The 23,142-nt window shown below is 43.1% G+C and overlaps 2 protein-coding genes across 8 annotated transcripts in view; both read right to left on the reverse strand.

Annotated features, from left to right (window-relative positions):
* The window catches only part of LOC131670243 (hormone receptor 4-like), a 100,890-nt gene extending 95,661 nt beyond the window's left edge, over positions 1–5,229 (reverse strand). Inside the window, exon 1 of one of the 2 annotated variants that reach the window (XM_058945683.1) lies at positions 5,218–5,229. Coding sequence is in view for 1 of the 2 variants with exons in the window: in XM_058945685.1 (XP_058801668.1) it covers positions 2,975–3,001 (27 nt within the window). In the remaining variant the exon portion in view is untranslated. Of the gene's footprint in view, positions 1–2,974; positions 3,002–5,217 lie in introns of those variants that run through there. The other variant, XM_058945685.1, reaches the window with a different exon arrangement.
* Positions 5,230–11,643: 6,414 nt separating this feature from the next.
* LOC131670242 (ras GTPase-activating protein raskol) overlaps positions 11,644–23,142 on the reverse strand; it is a 46,348-nt gene continuing 34,849 nt past the window's right edge. For 2 of the 6 annotated variants that reach the window (XM_058945679.1, XM_058945682.1), the window contains exons 3-10: positions 20,669–20,967; positions 19,939–20,225; positions 19,015–19,347; positions 18,540–18,944; positions 18,281–18,447; positions 16,354–17,964; positions 15,974–16,092; positions 11,644–14,524 (exon numbers count right to left, since the gene is read on the reverse strand). In XM_058945679.1, coding sequence (XP_058801662.1) covers positions 14,197–14,524; positions 15,974–16,092; positions 16,354–17,964; positions 18,281–18,447; positions 18,540–18,944; positions 19,015–19,347; positions 19,939–20,225; positions 20,669–20,967 — 3,549 coding nt within the window. In that variant the 3' untranslated portion in view covers positions 11,644–14,196. Of the gene's footprint in view, positions 14,525–15,102; positions 15,160–15,336; positions 15,430–15,973; positions 16,093–16,353; positions 17,965–18,280; positions 18,448–18,539; positions 18,945–19,014; positions 19,348–19,938; positions 20,226–20,668; positions 20,968–23,142 lie in introns of all 6 variants that reach the window. The other 4 variants (XM_058945678.1, XR_009302431.1, XM_058945681.1 and 1 more) reach the window with 4 other exon arrangements.

The raw sequence follows: 23,142 nt of genomic DNA on the forward strand, positions 1-23,142 counted from the left end.
GCTGGCCAGTATTCGAAGATTTGAAAAGACCGAGGCGCGCGCGCTCTTAACCTTCCGTTCTCAGAACGACGGCGCGATGTCGTCAGTAATGCCAGCAGCGAGAGCGGATCGAAAAAGCTTGTCCAGCACATCGTCGACTGGCTGAGTAATAAAAATAATCTCGCGCGCGGGCAAGTTGTTTTTAGGCGCGCATCTCGTGACGTTTCTCTCTCTCTCTCTCTCTTTCTCGCTCGCAGAAGCGGCGTCGTCGTGGCGGCTCACGCAGCTGCCCCCCCACCACCGAGAGATCGCGTCGGGCGTGCTTTTGCGCTTGCGTTCGATAGCGAAGGCCTGCGCGCGGCGCTGGTGGGAGTAGCGAGAGAGCGAGCGCTCGCTCGGTGTCATTGCCTCGGCGGCCAGTGACTCCATCACTGACCTAGTGCCGAGCGCGAACGGAGCCGCCCGAGCGCCCGGTCGTTGAACCCCGCTCGATGCTGCTGCCGAGACGCCGAGCAGCAGCGGCAGCAGCGAGCTTCGCTCTATAGCCACTCTCTCTCTCTCTCTCTCTCTCTCTCTATACTCGTGTGGGTGGCTATGCGCGAGCTTTTTTCAGACGGAAGCTACCTTCTTTTTTCGCTGTTGTTTGGTCGTGTATTTTTTCAACGGGACAGGCTAATGACCTTTCGATAGTTCTGCTTCCTTTTTTTCGTTCGAGGGAGGGGGGCACTTTTAAAAGGCTGGTCGATATGGATGTTACTACTGAAATACCGATGTCGTGGCCATTATCTTATCTCGCTCCTAGTCGCTCGATAAGAACGACGACCACGGCGACTTTCGTGATTGCGCTCTTCGTCGAATAATTGAGTATTCTTGAAATTGATCTTCAATTAGACGCGCACGCTCGCTCCTCGTCCTACAAAGTCAATCGATCGCCCAGCCGTCGATCAATACGCGAGAAAATATTTGACGTGTCGCGCGCAGTCTCAAAACCTCGCGCGGCACTCGAGGCAGATTCAATGTCGCAGCGCGTAGGAGCGAGGGGAAAAAGTCGAAACTATACAAAAAATGTCTCTTAGGCGATTACGCTCGTTAAACAAGTAAATCGATAATGAATGGAGTAAAACGTTGGCGCGCCCCGGGTCGTCGTCTGCCCGACGACGCTTCTGCCGTTGTCGTGCGGTTTCGAAATTTCGCTTGCACTCGATTCGATGGGAAAGCGAGCGCGCCGCTCGGGATGCCCGATGCGCGCCCAATTATTTTTGTGTTCCGCAAATTCCGCCCGAAAAACATAACAGCGGAGCAGCTCTCGACGGCTATTTGTCATGCAGCGCGCGCGCTCAAATAAAAAGGGGCACGTGCAGCGCGTCTTTCTCTCGGTCTCGGCTTAACGAGTGCAAATTGAACATTAGAAAGGAAAGTATGCGCGCTCACTTACACGATCTCGTATAAGCTACAACGCAAGATCTCTCTCTCTCTTTCTCTCTCTCTACACATGTACACTATAGCAAATGATGCGGAACGATATGATGACGAAATGTAGGTCGTCGAAAACGCACAAAATATATTTGAGGAAGCGAAACCAATGCTCGCGCTCTTTTTTTGTGTGCGCTGGGTTACGCGATTTTTCATGCTTTATGTAATCGATGTGTTTCCGAGATAAAATGCCACCACGCTCTGAAGACGAATTCTCCTCGCGCGAATGCTCGAGAATGTGTGTGTATGCTGTACGTGTTCCGTTGCGTCACGTTGCAAATGAACTGAAAAGAAAAAAAAAAATTATCTAAGAACGCCGCCACGTTCGGTGGCTTTCTAATGCAAGCAAGGCTTTTCGAAAGAGCGCCTTTTCGCCGATTCAAGAGCGCGGATCGCGAAAAACCGTGAAACACAATTTGCGTTCGGCGCCGCGTTCGGCCCGAACAATAACGACGAGCGCGAGCGAGCGCATAATGACGCGTCGTAAAATCGCAAAATGCGCGGCAATGGCCGCCTCTGCCTGCATAACCTGCCGCTGGATTTTCGGGATCGCGAAGCGACGCCCTCTCGATCGCACAGTTCCGCGCTCTTCCGGCCGACGCGCGCGTTTCGCGAGCGACCGAGCGTTCTCCGCGAGGACGCGCCTCCCGTATTGCGTGATCGTTTCGCGAGCGCCGCGCGCTTCGATCGACCGACCTCGCGCGAGAGGCGCTCATCGATCGATCTTGGCATCGCGTTTACGAGGCTTATTGATCCGATACATCGCTATCTCTCGCTGTAGAATATTGTATATTTTGGCGTCGACGTTGCGGTACGCGCGAGTCCAAACTGTGCCATGCAGCGCCGACGGACTGATTTTATTTTCCTTTCTGCTTATGTTTTGCCGTTTTCGGCCGACCAGCAATTTATCCGAACAATGAAAGCTCCGGTTCATCCGGCACAAATATGAAAATTCGACAGTGGCACGCGAGTCGCTCGCTCGCTACACATCCACACGCGCGCACGCGCGCATTAGAAATGCAAATGCAAAAGGCAGTAACCCTGCGATACATGCCAACGACGTCCGACGTGTAGGGCACGGGCAAGAAGAGGGGGAGAGAGAGAAGAAGCATTAACGAGGGGTAATACGGCGTAAAAAATGGGAAACGCGCGCGAGCGCGCAAACGAAAAAGCAAGCGAGTCCTTTCCGCGCGCGCACGGGATGAGCGAGCGGCTCAAAAGTGAAGCTCGATGCACGATGCATGCGCGCAGATAAACGCGTTTATCTCGTTTTACGTGCGACTGACGCGGCTCTCTCGACAAGTGAATTCGCTCGATAAGCGAATTTTAAGAATCGCTCTTCGATATTCACGCGCGATTGGCGTTACATAATGATGAGGTTGAACACTATTTTATGATCTGCCCTAAGAGCTACTAGCAGATCTAAGCTATTTGTGCAAGGTGAAAGACAGTGCAAAAAGTGGGTTTGGGGTCGGGAGGGGGAGGGGGGGGGGGGTGAAAAGACAATGTGGCTGTCGCTTACATTTTTGTCGCGTCGATGATCAGCCATCAATGTAAATGCCAGAGTGATGCCTGCGAGAGTCGTCCGAACGAACGAAAGTTCACCGCCTCACACTTTGTTAGTCCAGTCCCGGACTCACTCTCACTCTCTTTCTCTCGCCCTTTCTTACTCTTTTATCCGATGACAATCGATAAAACGCACTGGACACTGTTCCTCTAATCTCTCACTATTCACCGACGACACTCACGATCATCATCGTCATCATCTCAACTATCGTCGATAACATCGTCCGTCTCTTGTTACACTTGTTGAACTTTGACGTCTCGGAGGTACAAACAAAATCAACAGGACTGATGGCGAGATGGGTTATAAACGTCGCTCTCGTTAAAACTGAATGGACAAGCATGCAAATTGTTGGTGTGTGAGTATGTGGAGATGAACTTTGGGAGGATTAATATCTACGATAAAACTGATACTATATGACCTCTGCGTAAACAATAAGAATTCTCTTCTCGAACTGTGGTACAATGTAACATTAGATATCAGCGATCATCGAACTATATGGCCGCATAGCTTTTTCATTCCGCTTCTCTCTGCACGTTTCACACGAGAAAGAAAAAGCATCCTTGAAAAGAGATCTCGTAAAGAAACTCAAAGCCCTGAAAAATTGTCACTTCGACCCCAGGCAACAACAAATCAGCAAGGAACAAAGGAGGCGAAAAGGGGGGAGGGAAGAGAAAAAAAAATGTAATCGAAAGGCTCGCGAGCGCAGCTAAGAGTTTTCACTTTTAAGATTCCGCTGGTTGCGCAGCTCCCCTCGGCGCGCGCGACGCATCCGCGAGTCTAACGGCACGACAACCGCGAGGCTCGTACACTCTCGGTTTCAATAGGCGCGTCTGACCGACTCGGTGTCCACGAGCCGTTCTACCGGTACTCGCGCGCAAGGCTTCCTATTCCGCGGTGCAATCCCGGCAGATCCTCGTCGCCGAAACTACGGGGACCAATGCCGCGAGCGAGATCGGGACAGAATTACGCAACGAGTCGAGGGAAAAGAGAGCAAGCCATCTCGTTTCCGGTATTCGACCGCGAGCTTTCGCGCTTGGACTGCAATCCGAGCCTCGCATAACGAGAGAGTTTTAGCCGCGCGGGGCCGCCAATTTCCGCGTCACGTGAGCGCGCACAGTCCTCTTTCTCTCTCTTGGCCGGCACTCCGAACAAAAACTCGCCGAGTGCGCGTCAAGTCTTTACGCGTACATTAGCACACGCGCGCGAAACTTTCTCTATGTTTTCTTTCTTTTTCTCGATTCTACCGAGAGCATTTGAATTCCGTTAAATAAAGAAAATCGAGCGTCACACCGGAGAGACACACGCCACACGTATATCACACTTACGCATTACACATAGTGTCACCAAGCACTTGACCTTCGTTCGGAATATTTTGGTGTCTGCGCGCTCGCTCTTTCGCGTCGATAAGCTTCGCCGCTTCATGTGTTATCTTTCATTTTTTTTTGTTTTTTTTTTTTTTCCTTTAAATCGCAAGAGCGATCGACAATGAAAAAAAAACTCTTCGAGCCCTTCGATCGAAATTTTTTTCTCTGCAGAAAATCAGGCGGCAAGGAGGACGACGAGAGAACAAAAAACAACAGTAATACTTTCCAGCACAGCGTCGCTCGCGAAAGTGCCGGTGCAGCACGACTGCCGCGAAACTCGCGTCTATTCGCGGGGCTAGGCTTGCCTAGGAGAGAGTAGACTTTGCGCACACACACACACACACACACACACACACACCACACCACACACACTCTGATACGGACACGAAGCGACGACGGAGAGAGAGTGAACCCTTTCTCCGCTGCTGCAACTATTCCACTTCCTCGTCGCTCATAGTGCCACGATGGGAGTGTGGGGTGAAAACACACACGCATTAGCGACCGCGAAAAGCGTGTCAGACCAAGCCGCTCATGCCCAACGGCGAGATGCTGGGCAAGGTCGTGTGGATTTTCGGCGATGCCGACCCACCCGACGATCTTTCGGATAAGCCAGACTTTTGTGCGGTCGCTTGTTTTTTCGGTTTTCTGAGAATAACCTAAAATAACATTTTGCGTCACTGCGATTCATATCGATTAATAATCATTATTTCTTGATTGTCTCACTCGATAACGGCTCGCTGCGTGACGAACAATAAACAGCAGTTTAGAATAGAAAAATTTGAGAAAAAAAAAATAAGAAAATAAATAAAAGGAAAATAAAACGATGGCACTCACTTTCTGCAAAAGATCATTCGAAAAATTAATCGATCGATTGCTTCACGTGGACAATTGGATAGGAATTTCTTTCACTCTATCTCTCTCTCTCTCTCTTTCTCTTTCTCTCTTTCTCCTTCTCTCTCGTGGATCATACGAGTGGCCGTTGCCTATCCTTCCAACAAATTCACAGACCACGATCGTCGGTCAAGTCACCTCCAGCTCAGTGGTAAGCCGCAAGAATAAAAACACACTTTTTGTTTCACTGATTTTTCTTTTTTTTTTTTCACAACTTGCTGCTCTCGTGTTAATCGTGCAACAACAACAAAAACACACTGCGTTCACTGCCAGTACTCCCAACACTTTTGCTTCAATTTCGCGGCCATGTCACTTGCATGATCGTCGAGGAGGGAGGAAACGAAGCGTTCGAACGTAAAGGTCGGCGACGACGACAACGACAACGACAACGACGACGGCGACGGCGACGACGACGACGACGACGACGACAGAGAGCTCGGCAGCTTGCGCTCTCGCCGGCAGCAAGCCGCTGAGGTCAATGACCTAAGCCGAAGCACACAGCTCGCTCTCGCCCACCAACACATGGCTCTCTCTTTCTCTCTCTCTCTCTCTCTCTCTCTCTCTCTCTCTCTCTCTCTCTCTCTCTCTCTCTCCCCGTCCCCACTCCTCGCTCCATACCCACTATCCCTTTTTGCTCTCTCGCCGGCGACGCGCACGCGCGCCCGAGCACGCCTCTCTCCGCTGCGCTCCGTTATAGCAGCTTGTCTCCGTCTTGCTCACTTTTACTTCACTTTCTACGTGTGTAGCGGCTTCTTCTTCGCTCTCACTCTCGCTCTACCGCTACAGCGCCGTCATCGACGCCAATGACGGCCTCGCTCCTGGGACGCGACTCTTCCTTCGGGGAGAAATATCCCAAAATTTTTCCAGCCAGCTAGCCTCGCAGAATTTTCAGCGCTGCATCCCTACTCTTCGAATCGTTTAGTCGGAGGCTTCTGCCTGCCGTCCCCTGCGCCGTCTCGACCACGGCTAGGGGCGGGCGGGAGGAAGGAGGGGGACTCGCAGGCATAACCCCGGGGGTAGGTGCAATGTGCATTTGCCGCGAGAGAAGTAGGGAGGACGAGGGGAAATGGACGATGGGTTCACTGGTACAGTGTACTCGCATCGCGCGGCGCGCGCCAGTGCAACGCTCTCTCTTCCTGATTCCCGAGCTTGCTCTCTGCGTTGCACTCTCTCTCTCTCTCTCTCTCGCTCGCTCGCTCGCGCTCTTTTCACGGCTGCCTGCCTCCGATGCGAGAGATCCGTTGTCGAGGCTTCGCCACTCACGCGAGCCACTCGACGCGCCGATTGTCACTTCTTTTTCACGCTGCCTCGCCTGATGCTGGATACGAACGCATTCGGAAATCGATGAAAGCGCTCGATCGCAACATCCGCGCCCGTCGCAACGAACACCGAGCCACCCAATTCCTTCCGAAGAGTGAACGAATGAGTTATTCTGAGCTTCATTTCCATTCGAGAAAAGCCATTTCGCAATTCATTTTTCGAAAAATGATAAAACGTAATCTTCCGAAAAAGTGAAGAAAAATGGCACTGCCAAACGACGAGTAATCAGGAAGCCAACTCCAAAAATACACGGCAAGCAATCTAAACAGACGTAATGCGCAAAAAAAAGGGTCACGCGAGGGCTCTCTCGGCCACGTCCTTGTGACGCTTCTGCCCGATGAGGGGGAAACGAGAAACGTCTCTTTTCTTTTTGAGGTCAACGCCTGGCCGCTGCATTGCTCTCAAAGTCGCGCCTCTGTATTTTTTTTTTATTTATTTTTTTTTTTTTCGGGTCATTATACCCTTATCGGTTACATAATTAATGTCCCGCGGTGACAAACGCTGCGACGATAAATCGAGAAGTGCACCTCTCGTTGCAGCTTTTCATCGTTATCAAGTTCAACGTTCACTTGGGCCAATGCCGGAACGACATCAATAGGTGGTATCTATTTCCTAAAACTCGTTTTTGCGGCAATGGGACAGAATAAACAATTGCGCGCCATTGCCATTGATGAGATTCCTCGTTGGTGGCAACAGAGATATCGTCGACGATTTCAATGAGAATGCGAAGAAACGACATTTGTTCTCTCGTGCTTTTTTTACAGGGGCGCGCGCGCGCGCTGCCGATTCTATTATATTGGGCGGAACAAACGAAGCCCCTGCTTCCGGAGTCTTCGAAATTCAAACATCGCGTTTGGGATAGAAGAACAGAAGAAGCAGAGAGCAGCGCTTTGTAGGACATTGACTTTGAGATATCTTGGAGGAGCTTTGCTGGTGCTAGCTGCTATCGTTCGTTATCAGCAACTTGTTTCTCGCCGTATATGTGCTCACCTTATCACACGAGCAGTCGTCTTCTCTTTCGCTCGATGACTCGCTACGTGTATTGCCTTTCGTGGGCGTAGGCATGATGATGATTGTGTCTATTGCAGGCAGGAACGCACTTGTTGCTGTCGACTGGCGAGTCCGCGATTATTATCGCAGCTTTTTCTTTTGCTCGTGTACTTTCCTTCGCCGGCTCGGCCACGTTCATCCTCGGAGTTTTCACGAGACACATCGCCTTTCGAATTACCGGAATATCTAAATTTGCCTCGAAATCACCTACGTTGTTGACTCAAAGCTATGTAAAGAGAGTCCTTATCTGCTTTTTTGAAGAAATGATAATACTGTAATTTCTTTTTATTTCTTTTTTTTTTGTTCTTTATCGATTTGCACGCGTTTCAGATTATTTCTGAATGATTAGTTTTCAAATAGGTGAATGCTCTGAGGATGAATTTCATTCAGCACGCTATTTAAACAGTGATTGTTTAAACAATCTTTCAATTAGATCAGGTTCATCGAAAAAAAAACCATTCGGTTAAAAACCATCTATAACAAGCACACGGGCATTAAACTATGATAAATGCTCGGCACAAATGCGCATCGAGAGTCAAAAATCTCGCAGCCAAAGTAGGTCTAAGTCATCGAGCGTCGGTCCGAAGTCTCTACAAGAAGTTGTTTTCGAATGTTAGAATGTCATTATCACGCGATAATAGCACCAGGACCGCGACATTGCGCGCAAGGTCGCTACCACAGTCTCGTTCTTTCTCTCTCTCTCTCCCTCTCTTTTCTTCTTACGCGCCTCGTTCGTTTTAGATATCAAACGTCATGAACGCTCGCGCGTGTACGTACATTAGCGCGCTTCGTAGTCTCAATGACCCCTTCAAATTTCTTTTTAATCGATCCGCTCTGCAAGTATACGCGCGCGCGCGCACATACACACATTTCTTCGTTCAACGCCCTGTCATTGTCATTCACCTTCGTTATTTCATAGTTTTTTGATGAACAAAAATAGGCAAGGATTTTTCGAACTCATTTAATATAATACGGTAGTTTTACGAAAGCATTGCGGACCCTTAAAAAAATTCATTTTCATCACAATCCAGTAAAAGAATATTCGAATGTACGTTGCACCAATGTTCTCTATAATCGAAATTTCCTTGGAATGCATCTACTAGATGCGTACATTGGATATGTACTATTAATATATGAAAAAAGAAAAAAAAGTCGTGTTTTACACAACGCATTATAAAATATCGTGTAATTAAGAAAAAAAAAGAAGCAAATATTTTCTGTGCGGTAAAACGTTTGTATTATCCAGTCATTTTACATATTATTGATAAGATTATCGTGAAATTAATTTTCCTCGATTCTCACTAATAATAATATACTTGCGACCATCGTACACGACCATAATTGCATCATACAAGAGACAATCGAAGAAGCTTGAAAAGTTCAACGACATGTGCGTCGCCTCTTATCTGAGAGAGAATGAAAGAATCAAGATCGCCAGAAGCCAAGTTCACATTTAGAAAGCGAGCGATTAACGCGTCAATAAGCGAGCGGCGCTTCTGTCGAATATAGCGTAGCCGAAAATAAAATGCTGTCATCGTAGCTCTCTGTTCCGCTGCGGAAGTGACAGAGAGAGAGTGAGTGAAAAGAGCGACGCAGCCGAATATCTGCACCTCGACCGCAGCAGTCGGCAAGGATCGACGAGGTGCATCGACCTTTTTCCCTTTCTGCAGCGAGAAGACGAGCGACAGAGAAGAAATGTCGAGGAAGAGATTTGAGAAAGAAGAAAAAAAAATCGAAGTTTGGTAACGAAGGAGGGAGAGAAAACACAGAGTACGAAAAAAGATTGCTACCGGATGGTCGTGGTGTACGTAAAGTGCGCCAGAGATTAAGGTGGAATTTATCTTTGCGGCTATGCGTGTGCGAAACACTTTATGACCGCTCGCATTCTCTTTTTTATTTGCATATTATGCTTTTTATTATTACGAGGATATGCACAGTAAAATCTTACTGACAGACGGATTCGCTTCCGCTGCTGGTCAATTACTCTTTCTCTCTTTGTTCATTATCATCGGTGAAAGCTGAGAAGAAAATGATAAGATTAAAAAATTAACCGGCATAATCAACAAAACAATTTTTTTTCCTCTTGATAAACGAAAAAAAGAACAGCGTTCTAGAAAATTACCATTAGACTTTTTTTACAAGTGCTGCGTCTGCAGAATATAGATTACATATGTTAGAAAAATTATTAACTGCGACGCTACTATCAAATTTCGGGCACAATTATTGCAACAGCGTACAATCAGTTTATTTAAATATTCGTTAGAATGTAAATTCTTAAAGAAAAATCTTATTCTTATGCCAATAAAAATGTCCTAAATAATTTTTATAAATAGCCAAGAAATGCAGGATGATCACAGTCGACCTTTCACATCCTGCCTAATGTAATTGGAAGGCAGGTCTCGCACGAGTATTGATTTTCATTGTTGGCTAGCGTTGATCGTCACTCGTTCCGATTAGATTGATTAGAAAAAAAGACTCCCCTCGTGCATTCTTTCATCGCATAATAGGATACGCTATTCCTTCTTCGCCGTGTAACGTCTCTCTTCTGCTTCACAAAGATCATCGAACGAGCGAAGTACGCAGCAAATTACGACGCAGATTATACGAATTTTCTTGAAAATAAATACAATCGATATGTAAGTTTGGCGATATGATATTGCGGCGAACGAAGCGAATATAGATTAAAAAAGTTCGATTCTTGTATCCTTATATAGTTAAACGTGTTGTATTTTATATTCTCACAGCAATCGAAAAGGTACACCTTCTGAAGATACACCAGAAATACCTGTCCGGTAAGGTCTCTAACATAATCAATACCTATATATAATGGACTTTTGATTTTGTCTACCGTTGGTATAAGTACTCCTAGTAGTTGCGTGCTTTGATGCCGTCGGTAACACCGGCCTAGCTACTATATAGAGACTTCATACATATAAAAGAATTTGAAATATTTTAGTAAAGTGCATCCGTCTAATGAAAAATAGGTTATTCATAATATAAATAAAAGTGCAGGAAGACTGTATATAATACCAGATTACCGAAACTAACAACTTAAATAGACTACGTGACAACATAGAGAACTTATATGTATATGTACCAATATATCACCTTAACATTGCATATCTGTTAAATGAAATGAAAAATATAACATAGAATTCCTCTAGTAAATGAATATACAATAATTTACCGTACGTTACAATTAAGAAAAATTGGAAGTTTTAAGAACAAGCGCCAAGCTATTTATAAACAATTTTGTTGTTTTTTTATAAATCAGAGAAATGTATAGTTCTATTAGGTGAAATTAGAATGTGATTAAATTTGCGTAATTATTAGCTTATTAGTTCTTTTTCATTAATATCATTTTTCCGTTTTATTTTTTTTTAATGAAATATAAGATTTTTTTTAATTGATCTACTGAGAAACTTGACCCACAGCAACAAATTTTCAACATGAACAATCCAAATTAGAATCATTTACGTATATCTTTATAAATCATTTGTATTATCAATTACTTGAACGCCTTCGTTTATACACTTTTTATTTTGTAAGATTAATATCTAATAGACAATTCTAATCGCGACTATAGATACTATTTATTAAATTTAAGCTGCTATCTATCAAATTTCTTCATTATTATCACTACCGTCTATTGGAATATAAACTTATCCATGATCAGTTATTTTGTAGGAATCTACAAAATTTATTTAGCTCGAGGAATGGACTGTAGGGAATATGCGCGAGCTTTTATTTTTAACTCAATGTAAAATTAAGACATACCGCTCTTATAAAAAAATAACTTTTAATAATGTAAAATGCCACTCACAATTACTTGATATATATTAGATTTAATTTGTTGTTATACTACTTATAAACGGTGTAATGGCTATATAGCTAAATATTTATTTACATAAATAACTGATAAAGCAATATAATGTATAAGAATTCAAAATTGTTGTAGAAAATATTGGTACGGATAAAAATGAAGACAACAAATTTGCATCTAATCAAGTTTATTTGTTTGTATAGATCTAATGCTTCATATACGCTTAAATACAGTTTTCTAGTACAGAAAAAATATACGAAACTTAGGTAATTTACACGCTGTATATTCAATTTATAAATAGATTTCTTTTCAAAAATCATTTTATCGGTTACAGCATTCATTGCAGTAAGTGGTTAAATATATATTAATCTCATGTTTGCAGATGCCTTCTCTCGAAAAAGCAATAATCATTCGATTCTCTCGACAAAAAAAAAGTATAAAAAAAGAAATAAACAACAAAAATATCATTCCTATACAGTATAATTACTTTTACAGAAAGAAAGTTTATTTTTCATCTTCAATAAACATCTCAATCTCGACTCAATGACAATTCAATTGTACATATTGACGAAATAATACTTTTTTCGGGATTAGACTACGTTATAAATCTCTCAGTCAGTCATATTCCTTGCATAATTCATCCATGCAAATCCACTCGTACATTGTATTATAAATCTAGGATGATGCATTATCTTGTAGTTCTACGATGATTGTGATGTAAAAACGCAACTCGCTCTCGTGTATAAAGGCGGATAAACATTTAATTGTCATGTGGTGCGCAACGTTTATTTTTCACAAATCGTCATCATTAGTTGCGAGTGTAAAAACGCACATTTCTTTATTAATTTATTTGTTTGTCATCCCTGTGCATCCATATAAAATGCTATGTGTAAGAAACGCATGTATATCAATAAATTGTATATATTAGATTTATCGAAAATTCGTCAGAAAATCCGTGAGATTTTTCAAGAAAAGTTCAATGCGATTCTTTCACATCGCAATTCGCACTTCGTTCCTTTATTTTGTAAATATTTTTCGCTCGTGCTACAAGACAGAAGAAAAGAGAAGAAAGAACACATTTATTTTACAGGAAAAAATCCGAGTAAAGATTGTACAATGCGAAAAGATATTTTTTATTTTTGTGTTTGTATTCTTTGGTAAAAACTACTAAATAAATATTTATCGCTTACAAAGTACGGCTTATCATTTTGAGATACCGAGTACTTTTTTACATGGACACTCAGCGAACGAAATTTGCTGGGCCCTCGTGCGAGTTTCACTCTACACATTAAAAAAAAAACAGTTCCGCGCAAGCTCCACTATACTGAATGGCGTGCAATTAATATTATAGAAAAAAAATCGAAAGCAACCGATCGATCAGGTAACATGTTTTTCACGAAAAAAATTATAATAATTCTTTCGTGCATCATTTAGAGACTCATGTTTGTGCGTTGAAAATGCGCTAAGTACAGTATAAAAACACATTGTAAAAATCATATCGTCACGTAATACTCTAAAGAAAGAGTAACTATTCGTCCATTATCCAAATTCATCGGTGCTTAAGAAAAATAGAGAAAAGGGTACGTATATAATAGTAATAATAACTGTACACAATAATTTGAACTCGTTGCGTCAGATATACCATCAAATATGCTAATTGTTATTCATTAATCTTAAAGAGACTTTTACATTAAAGTCGAGTGTAGTTCTACTTAAAAATTAATCTACTCAATCATGCTATATTGTAGCAGTGATAAATATCTCTGTTTTTGTCTGCCTAATTGCTAGGTAGCCTCTAATCAGCGCGCATAAACATATCTTTTCAATTCAACGAGCAAAATTTTGCAGATACACTCCACAATACGTACAAGGAAATCAAGATTTTATAATTTCTTGCTTTACACGACTAACAGTTAACGTCACGTGAAGCAGAAGAAATGTCATTATTCAATATTCAAAATCCGCCTCTTTATTGCATAATTCAACCTTTGTTTTCCAACATCGTCAAAAAAAAAAAAAAAACAATAAATCAAGTTTGTTTAAAGTTCATCTTAACCTTCTTTGATACAACTACCAAAAACAACAAACTAATCGAAAGCAAGAACTGACCATAAATCTTCGAGATGATCGATTGCTTATGTGAAAGGTTTCATTTCGATAAAATTGTGTCAAATTTATTCGTTATATGTTGCTTTTTCATACTACTCGTTTTAAAATAGCACTTTATTGATAAACTAGCTGAGCTGTGTTTTTTTTATAGGCGATAAAAAAGATAATTTTAGTATAAGTAATTATGTCTAATTGTTCGACAACGGTTCATCGAAGTTATCCGCATCAGTTCTTGATCGAGAAAAGAAAACAAATCAATTTTTATTTATCAAAACGTCGTAGCGCGCGCACGATCGTCGATATTCTCTTAAGTTCAATTTCTAGTCGGTAAAGGCTTGTTCCACTTAATCGCTATAAAACTTATATCTAAAATACTCATAGAATAACCATTACAACGAACGATAAATTACTGAACAGCGAATAATATATGCGGCAATGGATAAATCATAAATCTATGGAGACAGAGATAGAGAGGTGAAGAGACAGTGAAAATGTACAATATAATAAACACAATGAACGAAGTTCTCGGTCGACCAGATATTAAACTCGCTGAAATCGACGCCACAATCCCACGAAATTCTAAGGCTACTTGAGTGCGTGTGTTGGTGTGAGTGTGTTGTTCAACAGGATGAGCTTTTAAGCTCATTGATATCGGCGATGTTCTGTAACAAGGTAACAGTTGCTTCAGCTTGCGAGTCATTCGTCGTGGAGTTGTTGTTGCTCGGTCCGTTAGTTGATTTGCTGCTGCTGCTGTTTCCGGCGTGATAGCGCTCCCTCAGCGTACTTAATGCGGACAACAGTCTTGTATTCGACGACATGAGGCGCGAATTCGCCGCGTCCAAGGCGGCTATCTGCTGCTCCTGCGCGTCGATCACGCGCTGCTTGTACGACAACGCTGCCGACATCTTTTGTTGCTCGCGACGCAACTCCTCCTCCACGGTTATCAGCCTGCAAACACACACGATTGCTCGTTAGTATCGAGACAAAACGTCGAGGATGTTTGGATGGCTACAGACTCGGCGATAAGACGAGTCTTATTTTTTCTAGCAGCGACTTCAGCTTATAACAGCGATGATTACGATGTGCTGAACCGCGCCGTATCGACGTAAATTTAATTGATGTATTTTAGCGAAACGAATCATTTGTAATATGGGACACTGGCTTAACTTCAACTTATGAGTATCAAAATTGTGTTCCATATTAGCTAAGCATGAAACTGTAAGCATGAAACACATTCAGACGAGAAAATTTCACATTCCTGTGTTGAAAAATTTTTTAAATATAAAAATGCTCGCAGGGACAAAAATAAATTGAGTGCAGGATCTTATGGTAGCGCAATACATCAACTTGCTCGCAAATAAGTGTACAAGATAAACAAAATTTACTCTATTATAAAAAGTTTGAGAATATGAATAGTGTAAAGTGTTCTATAAAGAGGCTGACCTCCATACAAACATAAAAAAGCAAGTAACAATATTTGAAAGAGTAAAATAAATTAAACATGTGTTATATGTTCATAATCTTACACAACATTTTGTGGAACGTAGAAGAAGCAGCAGTTTTGTGTGTTGAGCGCGTTGTGACTGTATTTTGAATGATATTTTTTTCAGAAATAACAAATGATAAACCAAGATACAACGAACTATATATAATGTAAAATGTAAATAACCATGACACAATCAAAAATGCTAAGACACGGTGATAATACATGGAGAAATTGAAAAAATTGATGAAGCTTAGATATAGATTTTGACTCTTACACCAAGATCCAGATCAAGCCAGAGTTTTACCATTAATGCAGCCGATAGAATACACAGGAAGACACAATCAGTTATTTTGACGATATAAATGTACTGTCATTAGAGAAAAAAAATTACAACACATTATTTCAAACACATCTAACTACCACTTGAGAAAAATAAACTACTACAACTCAAAAACTAATCTCATTTTCCCTTTTTATTTTATACCCGATCGATATCTCCCGAATGCTAATTACCGCGTCAAATGAAAAATGGCATTTTTAAACTTTTTGACTAATGTGATAAAAGATTGCGAATTACTGAATAAGAATTGAATTGAGAAAAAAAACTGTTACGTTAGGAAAAAATAGTAGCACTAAGTGCTTTGCCCCACACCGTATATGCATATGTCGTTTTAAAAAAATCCTATGGAATCATGTCATACATCATGATGTCAGTCTACAAAAATATTTCAAATAGAATAATTCTAATTTCTTCGTGTCGACGTATATCGCCAAAAGTCATTTTAGCAGCAAAAATACAAAGCTTCGGTTAGTCGTTATAAAAAGGAAATCTCACACCTCTCGAGGAAACGCATAAATGATACATCGCAATTAATAAAAAAATTAGATCCACGAAGGTAAAAGATTAGTACCTGGAGATGATGCTTTTCATTTTGCTGTCCGGTCCGATATCATCCCCATCCTCGACGGCACCCAGTCGGGCACGCAAACGGTCGACGCTGCTTTGCAGCCTCTCGATTTCCACTTCGTACTGGAATTGCGAATAAAGCCAGAACGTTTTTTGTTAGTGACGTGGTTAAACAGAATAGATGAAGTGCATTAAAGATACGTTAAAAACCATAGTTATCGGACATTGTTAAAAAAAATAATTAGACTTTGCTGAATTAGCAATAGCAAGTAAGTTATTTTGAAAAGTATTTTTATTGTTCGTCGGCCATTCCTGAATTGTTTTGAAAACACAAAATTCAGAAAAGAGAGATATTCATATCGCAGAGTAAATTATTAATGTTACCTGATCGATACTCCTGTGACTTCTAGATTTGCTCCTTCTCGCAGTGCAACTCTCTTCCTCACTGGTGTCCGATAGATCTCTGGTAGAATCAAGCGATAACCTTCTCCTGAGTTTCGTGCAGCAGACGTTGTTTTGTGACTGATCATTGTTTCCCGGCCTTATCGCCGAGTTATTTGGCCTCCACTGTAATCCATTCCTCTGTAAATTTCTAGCATTCTGTGCCAACATTGGCGGTGATGGACTCAGATCAACTCCTCTGACATTTTCCACACCACCATTGCTACCTTCCCTCTCGTCGGAACTCGTGCTACCTCGTCGACCATTACGTCCATGGTGATTCGATTCCATGTGGTAAACAGGGTTAGCGAAAGCTAATGGGGCATTATTGAGGATATGAGAATTGGCGTTATTAGTCGTTAGCTCAACGGGACTCGAGCTTTGACTATACGCGGCAAAACTTTGATATCCGGAGGAAGCAACATTACTGAGCTGTGATATTGAGATCTGCGAACCTTTCTGACTCTTCGACTCGGATACCTCGTCATCGGCATACCTCAACAAATCTGACAACTCGTCCAAATTTCCATTGGCAAGCTGACCAGTCGAAGTCTTTGAATTGTGATAATTATTATTCGGCTGATGATTAATAGTAATATTTGAGGTGCCATGGCCATTTGCATTTATTGTAGTCTTCGTCACATTATTATAGTTCTGTTGATGAGTCTGGTTAGCATTTTCTTCCTTATGACAATGGTTCCTACTCGCCGACCTCGTCATATTGTAATTGTTGTGATTGTAATTATCCTCGCACCTGTCATGAATATCAAGATTCTGTAATCTAGTAATATTATGTCGATGCTGCGCCATACTATTGTTCGGCTGACTTCCAGTGATATTGTAATTGGAGTCTTTGAGATTGCTGTGACTTTCGGACCTCGTTGGACTTATTGGATGACTCGTCTGGCAATGATTGACATTGGCCAAGCTCGCGCTAGTAGTTAGCCTGTAACCTGGCCCACTTCGATTGTTCACGAACGCTCGCTGATGTTGTTGTTGATGTAAATGCTGCTGCCTCGTGATCGGTGTTGGTGACCTTGATATAAATGCCGGCGGCTCCAACGGGTATTCGTCGTTATTGATCTGCAAATGTAACTTGCCGTTCGCTGGCATATAAGCATTTCGTGGTAACGTGGCAGCTCTTACGACGTTCGGACTCCTCGTCGCACTATTCGTATTATGTCCGAGGGTATTGCTTTGGAGTATCTCGGTACTGTCGCCGATGGTGCCGTTCAAAGTGCTGTGGTTACTGCTGAGAGTTGACGCGGCAGAGATTGACAGGTTGGTATTACTGTTGGCGATTGTTGGGTCGTTGTAGCGAAATATATTATTTGGATAGCGGAGTGTCGATGGGACGGGTGATGGCCCTGGTTGGTCGAGTGCGTGAGAGATTCTGTCGAGTATTTCTGGCAAGCGTGACGGTGAGGGCGAGTTTGACGATGTTGCTGCAACACTTTCGCGAAGAAGTGCGTGGAGAAGAGATAACTGTTTGCCCAAGTCAATGTAACCGTCATATTCCACTGACTGGCTTGGTGCTTCCTTTGGTAGAGAAGACTGAAAAAGAAATATAATTTCATTAGTTTCATGAAATTTATATTACTTGTCTGCATTGACTAAAAAATGTTGTAAACTATAAATCCGGAAAGCATTTTCACAGATTCAAATATTAAAGAAAGATTATTCTATAAAATCTTGCATAATCGCGAAAAACTGTAATCATACTTTCACAAGTTTCTACGAAACTATCATTAAATTGACCTTCGCGCTAAGTTAAGATTAAATAAAACAAACTTTGATAATATCAGCTCGAGGACGTTATTACACTTCGTCGAGGTGTTATATAACTCGACTCCACTTTATCGGCACTTACGCTAATTAATTGTAAGAAATGTTTCATCGACGGCGCCTCGCGCTCTAGCACGTCGTTCATAAATTCCATGAAATTTTCTTTGCCCTGGAAACGCGTAAAGTTCGCCAGAGTTTGCAGCGTCTTTGCCACCAGTGTTAAATTCCTGCCGGCTTTTTCGTTTGGGAATTCTGTGACGGTGAAAAGCATTGCGTTACTCAATTGTTAGACTTGAAAATAATAAAACGAATTGTCCAAGCAAAGGCAGAAAAGGAAAACTTACCGTGCGTGATATTAAATAGCGAGGGGCTTAGAATAGCAGGGCACAAGAATCTCAAAAAGATCGATGCAGAGATAAGATTGTCAGCCATGTCTTCCCTGTCCATTTTAACGAGTCTCTCCCGGAATATACGGAAGCACTCCCTCAGCTCGATGGGAAAGTGCGAGTGACTTGCGAGAATACGGCTCCAAGCGAGTTCGACTGCAGCGCGAAGATTCTGCTGCTGCTTGTGTAAGGCCGCGACCGAGGCGACTTTCAAGGGATCGACCTCGCAGTCGCCACCTTCCACGACGCCGCGCACAACTGGACCCAAAGTTTCTTGCAAGTAACGGTCGCCCGTGAGCTTCAAGTAGGCTTCCATTGCCTTCGTTGCCAGGCTGTTGCCACGGAATGTCAGCTTTTCGTCGTCTACAAAATCAGAACGCACGATTAATGCACAGTCCTCGCACACGAAAGAGAGCTTGAGTTTTATAATTACCGATTCGGTGAATGTCCATCATAACGAGATCTGCCAAAAACTGTGGCGCCCTCTTCTCCCTCTGCATAACAGCAACAAGTGCAGTGGCGATATCCTCCTTGGCTTTCACTCCAATGACCGGCTCGAGTTTTTCGCAAAGCGCCTGATAGTCAGTTTTCAGATACTCCAAAAACTCTTGATATACTTGAACCGGTAGTATGTCAACGATTTGAAAGCGGCATTTCACTCGTAACGATGGCGGATCTTTTAGCGGACCCTTGTCGCCCACCACGGGGTACCATTTTTCCGTCAAGTAGCGCGACGTCACGTTGTGCACTGGGATGTTCACTGATCCTGTGGTTGGCAGAAAACAAAGAGATGATTTAATGACTTTTATAAATATACACGGAAAATTCTCAGCGGGTTATTTACGAGTGTCGATCATGATGCTAGAATCCATTCGCGCCAGAAGAGGAAGCAAGATAATCCGGTGAAGGAATGGAGGGGTAGGCGGATTGACTGACTTGCAAGAAAGTCGTTAAGCACGTTTGTCGCCATGAAGAAAAGGCACGTGCAGTGAAGATATATGCGTCAAATGCCTCTTTTCTTACAAATACACGGAAAATTCCTTCCTTCGAGGTAGATCGAACGAGGCATTGAATGAGCTTTTGATGAATGATCGCGGTAGGGCAGGATCTTTCCATTTGAAACGTACGCACGGAAATCCGGGTTGCCGTTGAAAACTCACGGGCTATTATTTCAAAATACGCGATCGCGCGATTCTCTTCCGAGACTCGCGCATTTGTTTCAATGATCCGCGAACCGATCGGGAAAATGAAGTCGCGTGCGCATAAATCGCGCTCGCCCCCCCTCCCCCCCATCCTTTCAGGCATGCTTTTTCGAGGAGTAGACGGCGCGTGTAATACATACAATAGAATAACTCACCAACGAGAACGCTCTTGTCCCGCTTCTTCTTGCGATCAGCCTCGCGGTAGAGGTTCACCTGGATGGTATTGACGGCGGGCAGGTGATGGAAATCGAAGCGTTCGCCCCAAAAGCACAGGTCGGCCTTGAGTTTGGCTGTTGTACGAGCGTACAATGTCGAGTCGAGGCATACCTCGCAGAAGTAACGTTTCTTCGCTGCAACGCCTTTGGCCTCCAATAACCAAATCTGCAGCGAATTGTCGGTACGACGGGTCTGCTCGGCTTCCGGCTGCACGGACTTGCGTAGACTGACATTGAACAGACATTCATCGATTATGGCACTGAACTTTGTTTTGCCGTTACTCGTAACGTCTACCTTTATCTTTCTAATGCCTATCGCGAGCTCATCTTCGTACCCGTCGAGACATAATAGAGTGTTATGAAAAAAAGTCATCGTCGATGATTTGAAGTGAGATAAGATGTATTACTCTCGAGAAGAAAGAGAGAATACAAGTCTTCCGAGAGAGAGCAAGTCATTCAAGAATTTAAATAACATCTCGCGCGCTGTACGCATACTTCATTTTACATGCTAGAGAGAGAGAGAGAGAGAGAGAGACTTTAATTATAAGTCTATTCTGTCTTTTTTCGAATGTCAAGTTTTCCGATCGGCATTTCGTCGTTGAAAGGAGCTTGGCTACCGGAATCGCCAAGCACCCGGGAGATCAAACAACGAATGAGATAAGCGACCAACCTGTGGAGCCATTGTTCCCGCTCGTGTGCAGTGCGACAGCTGAAATATTTGGGACCGCCATTGCTCGATGCGACTTGAAAACAATGTGGCCTGCCAAGTAAGCTCGGATGTAATGGCGTTACGGCAGCAAGGTCCATCGAGGTAACCGCCTGGCCGCAAAGCAGCGACTCGTGCGAGCGGCAACCGCGTAGTCCTGCTGCGCCAGCACCAACTCCTCGTTGCTTTTGACGCTCGAGCTTCGTCACGCTTTTCGTCCTCTTCAAGGGATTCGATCGGAACGATCGCTTCGAGAAGAAGTTCTGCAATCAAAGTTTTTGCCAACTTACAATTACTGTTATGTACTTTATTTTCCGTTACATTGTTTCCCCTCTTGGCCGTGTTGCTTTTCTCATTTGAAATTAACAAAAGAAAATGTCGCACACACTCGAAAAAGACTTTTGCCTTCAGCTGCCAATCGATCGTACGCTCAAATTTCTCCGCGGACAGGCTGACCAAAACATTATCTTTCTCTCGCGCACGCACTCCCGCGACTGAGTAGGCTGCCGCTTCTGCACGCGGTGAAAGGTACAGTCATCGAGTGAACAATACATGTATGAAGTGAGCGCGAAAGTAATATGACACACTTTGGGCAATTCCAATTCGAAATATATGATACTTTTGGAGACCATTTCGTAGTAATGATCAACCTATTATGAACTATTAAGATGACAACAGTTTAGATTGAAAAAAACAACTATTCTAATTCGCAATCTGTTAACAAATCAATAAATAAATAAAAAACGGCCATAGGGAGCATCGACATTTATATTGCATTTCTTTACAGAAATACGTCGTAGGAAATATCTTATCGATCGATTGCTCAAGCAATTGATTGATAAATCGACGAGAAATAACGAAACATAATAAATGAATTCTCTCACTCACTCACGCGACAAACACGCTCGAATACATTAAAAATAAAGAGAAATGATGAGATTTACCCTGCCGGTAAAGAATACGATAACAGCGCTGACAACTCTGTCACTACCCTCGTTACTATTCTCGATGCACATCCTCCGTTTCCTCATAGGTTTTTCGATCTAAATCTCCGCCGCCGATAATGACGACGGATGCAACTCATGTGCGAGCATCGCGAATGAAAAAGAACATAAATTTGATCGAATTCCTTGCTCCGAAAAATAAAAGAAAGAACAGCACTGATCCACCGCGGGCTCTATTAATCAACCATGTGCGTGTATCGCTGAAAATTCACACGGATTAGTAGTCACTCCTCCTGTGCGCGGCACAATAAAACGACGGCGGGCGCACGCACGCACGTTCACGCAAGCACTGCTTCTTTGTCAGTTTTATCGTCGCCGTTGCCTCTCCCCACTCGCGTTGGCTTATCGAGGCAAACGCCGAATTTCAGCGTTTGCCCTCTCGCGCACACCGAGCGGCTTGGCCTTACGAGCACAACTGAGAGCCGCAGGTATTCATTTCCGATAGAAAAACGTGGGCCGCGTTCGATCGCAGGTATAAAAAGCCTTCGGAGTATCCGGTGCGCGGCGCCGCGGTAGCTGTGGTGGGAGTGGGACGATATTAAAATTCTTTTTTTTTCCAACGACCAACAAGTATTTTCTACAAAAATTTAAAAGGATTATTGCGGACGAAAAATCATAAGACGTGTAACGATCTTTTTCGCCATTTTCAACCTCCCTCTCTCTTTCTCTCTCTCTCTCTCTCTCTCTCTGTTACGCGCGCGAAATCTCGACGACGACTGATCGCCGCAGATGGGCGCCTGAAAAAGCAAAAAGAACCTCTCCTCTCTCCCCACCTCTGCTCGTTCTTCAGGTGTGCTCTCTCGACGGGGGTAAAAACGGTACGTCTTCGAGGGGTTTCTCGCTCGATTTTTCGAGGGGCATTGTGAAACAACGTATACTACCGAACGGCCCCAAAAAGAGAGTGAGAGAGAGAGAGAGAGCGAGAGAAAGAGAGAGAAAACTCGAGGGTTCGTGTGTAGTGCGAAACGTCGAGACTTTAAGTGCTCCCTCAGGCTTTTAATTTCGATGCAATTGCGATTTCGGTGCTACCGCTGTGATCATTGTTTCTACGATTATTGCCCCGATGTTTTTGCGATGAATGTTTACAACGCGTATAGTTGAAATATTATGACGAGTTACACACACACATAAACATCGAGGCTGATGTATATCAAAAGTGTCATTTAGTAATCATCGTACAGTAAACCTTATCGTCAATATACGCGCTCTTATCGTTAGATCGGAAATGTATACTCACACGCCTATCCTTAGTAATATTACAATTCAAACTAGGAAACCACAATGACCCTCCACCTTAAAATTCGATCTCTTATGAGAGGATATGCATATGACACAACAGGGTGACTTATCGGTTTTTCAAATGGCTTTTCCCGAACTACTCCACAGGGGCTCTCCACGACGATGACGATTACAATTTGATGGTCGTATTATTGA

This window comes from Phymastichus coffea, unplaced genomic scaffold (genome assembly GCF_024137745.1).
Source record: "Phymastichus coffea isolate CEN01 unplaced genomic scaffold, Cenicafe_Pcof_1.1 PCOF00105, whole genome shotgun sequence".
NCBI lineage: Eukaryota > Metazoa > Arthropoda > Insecta > Hymenoptera > Eulophidae > Phymastichus > Phymastichus coffea.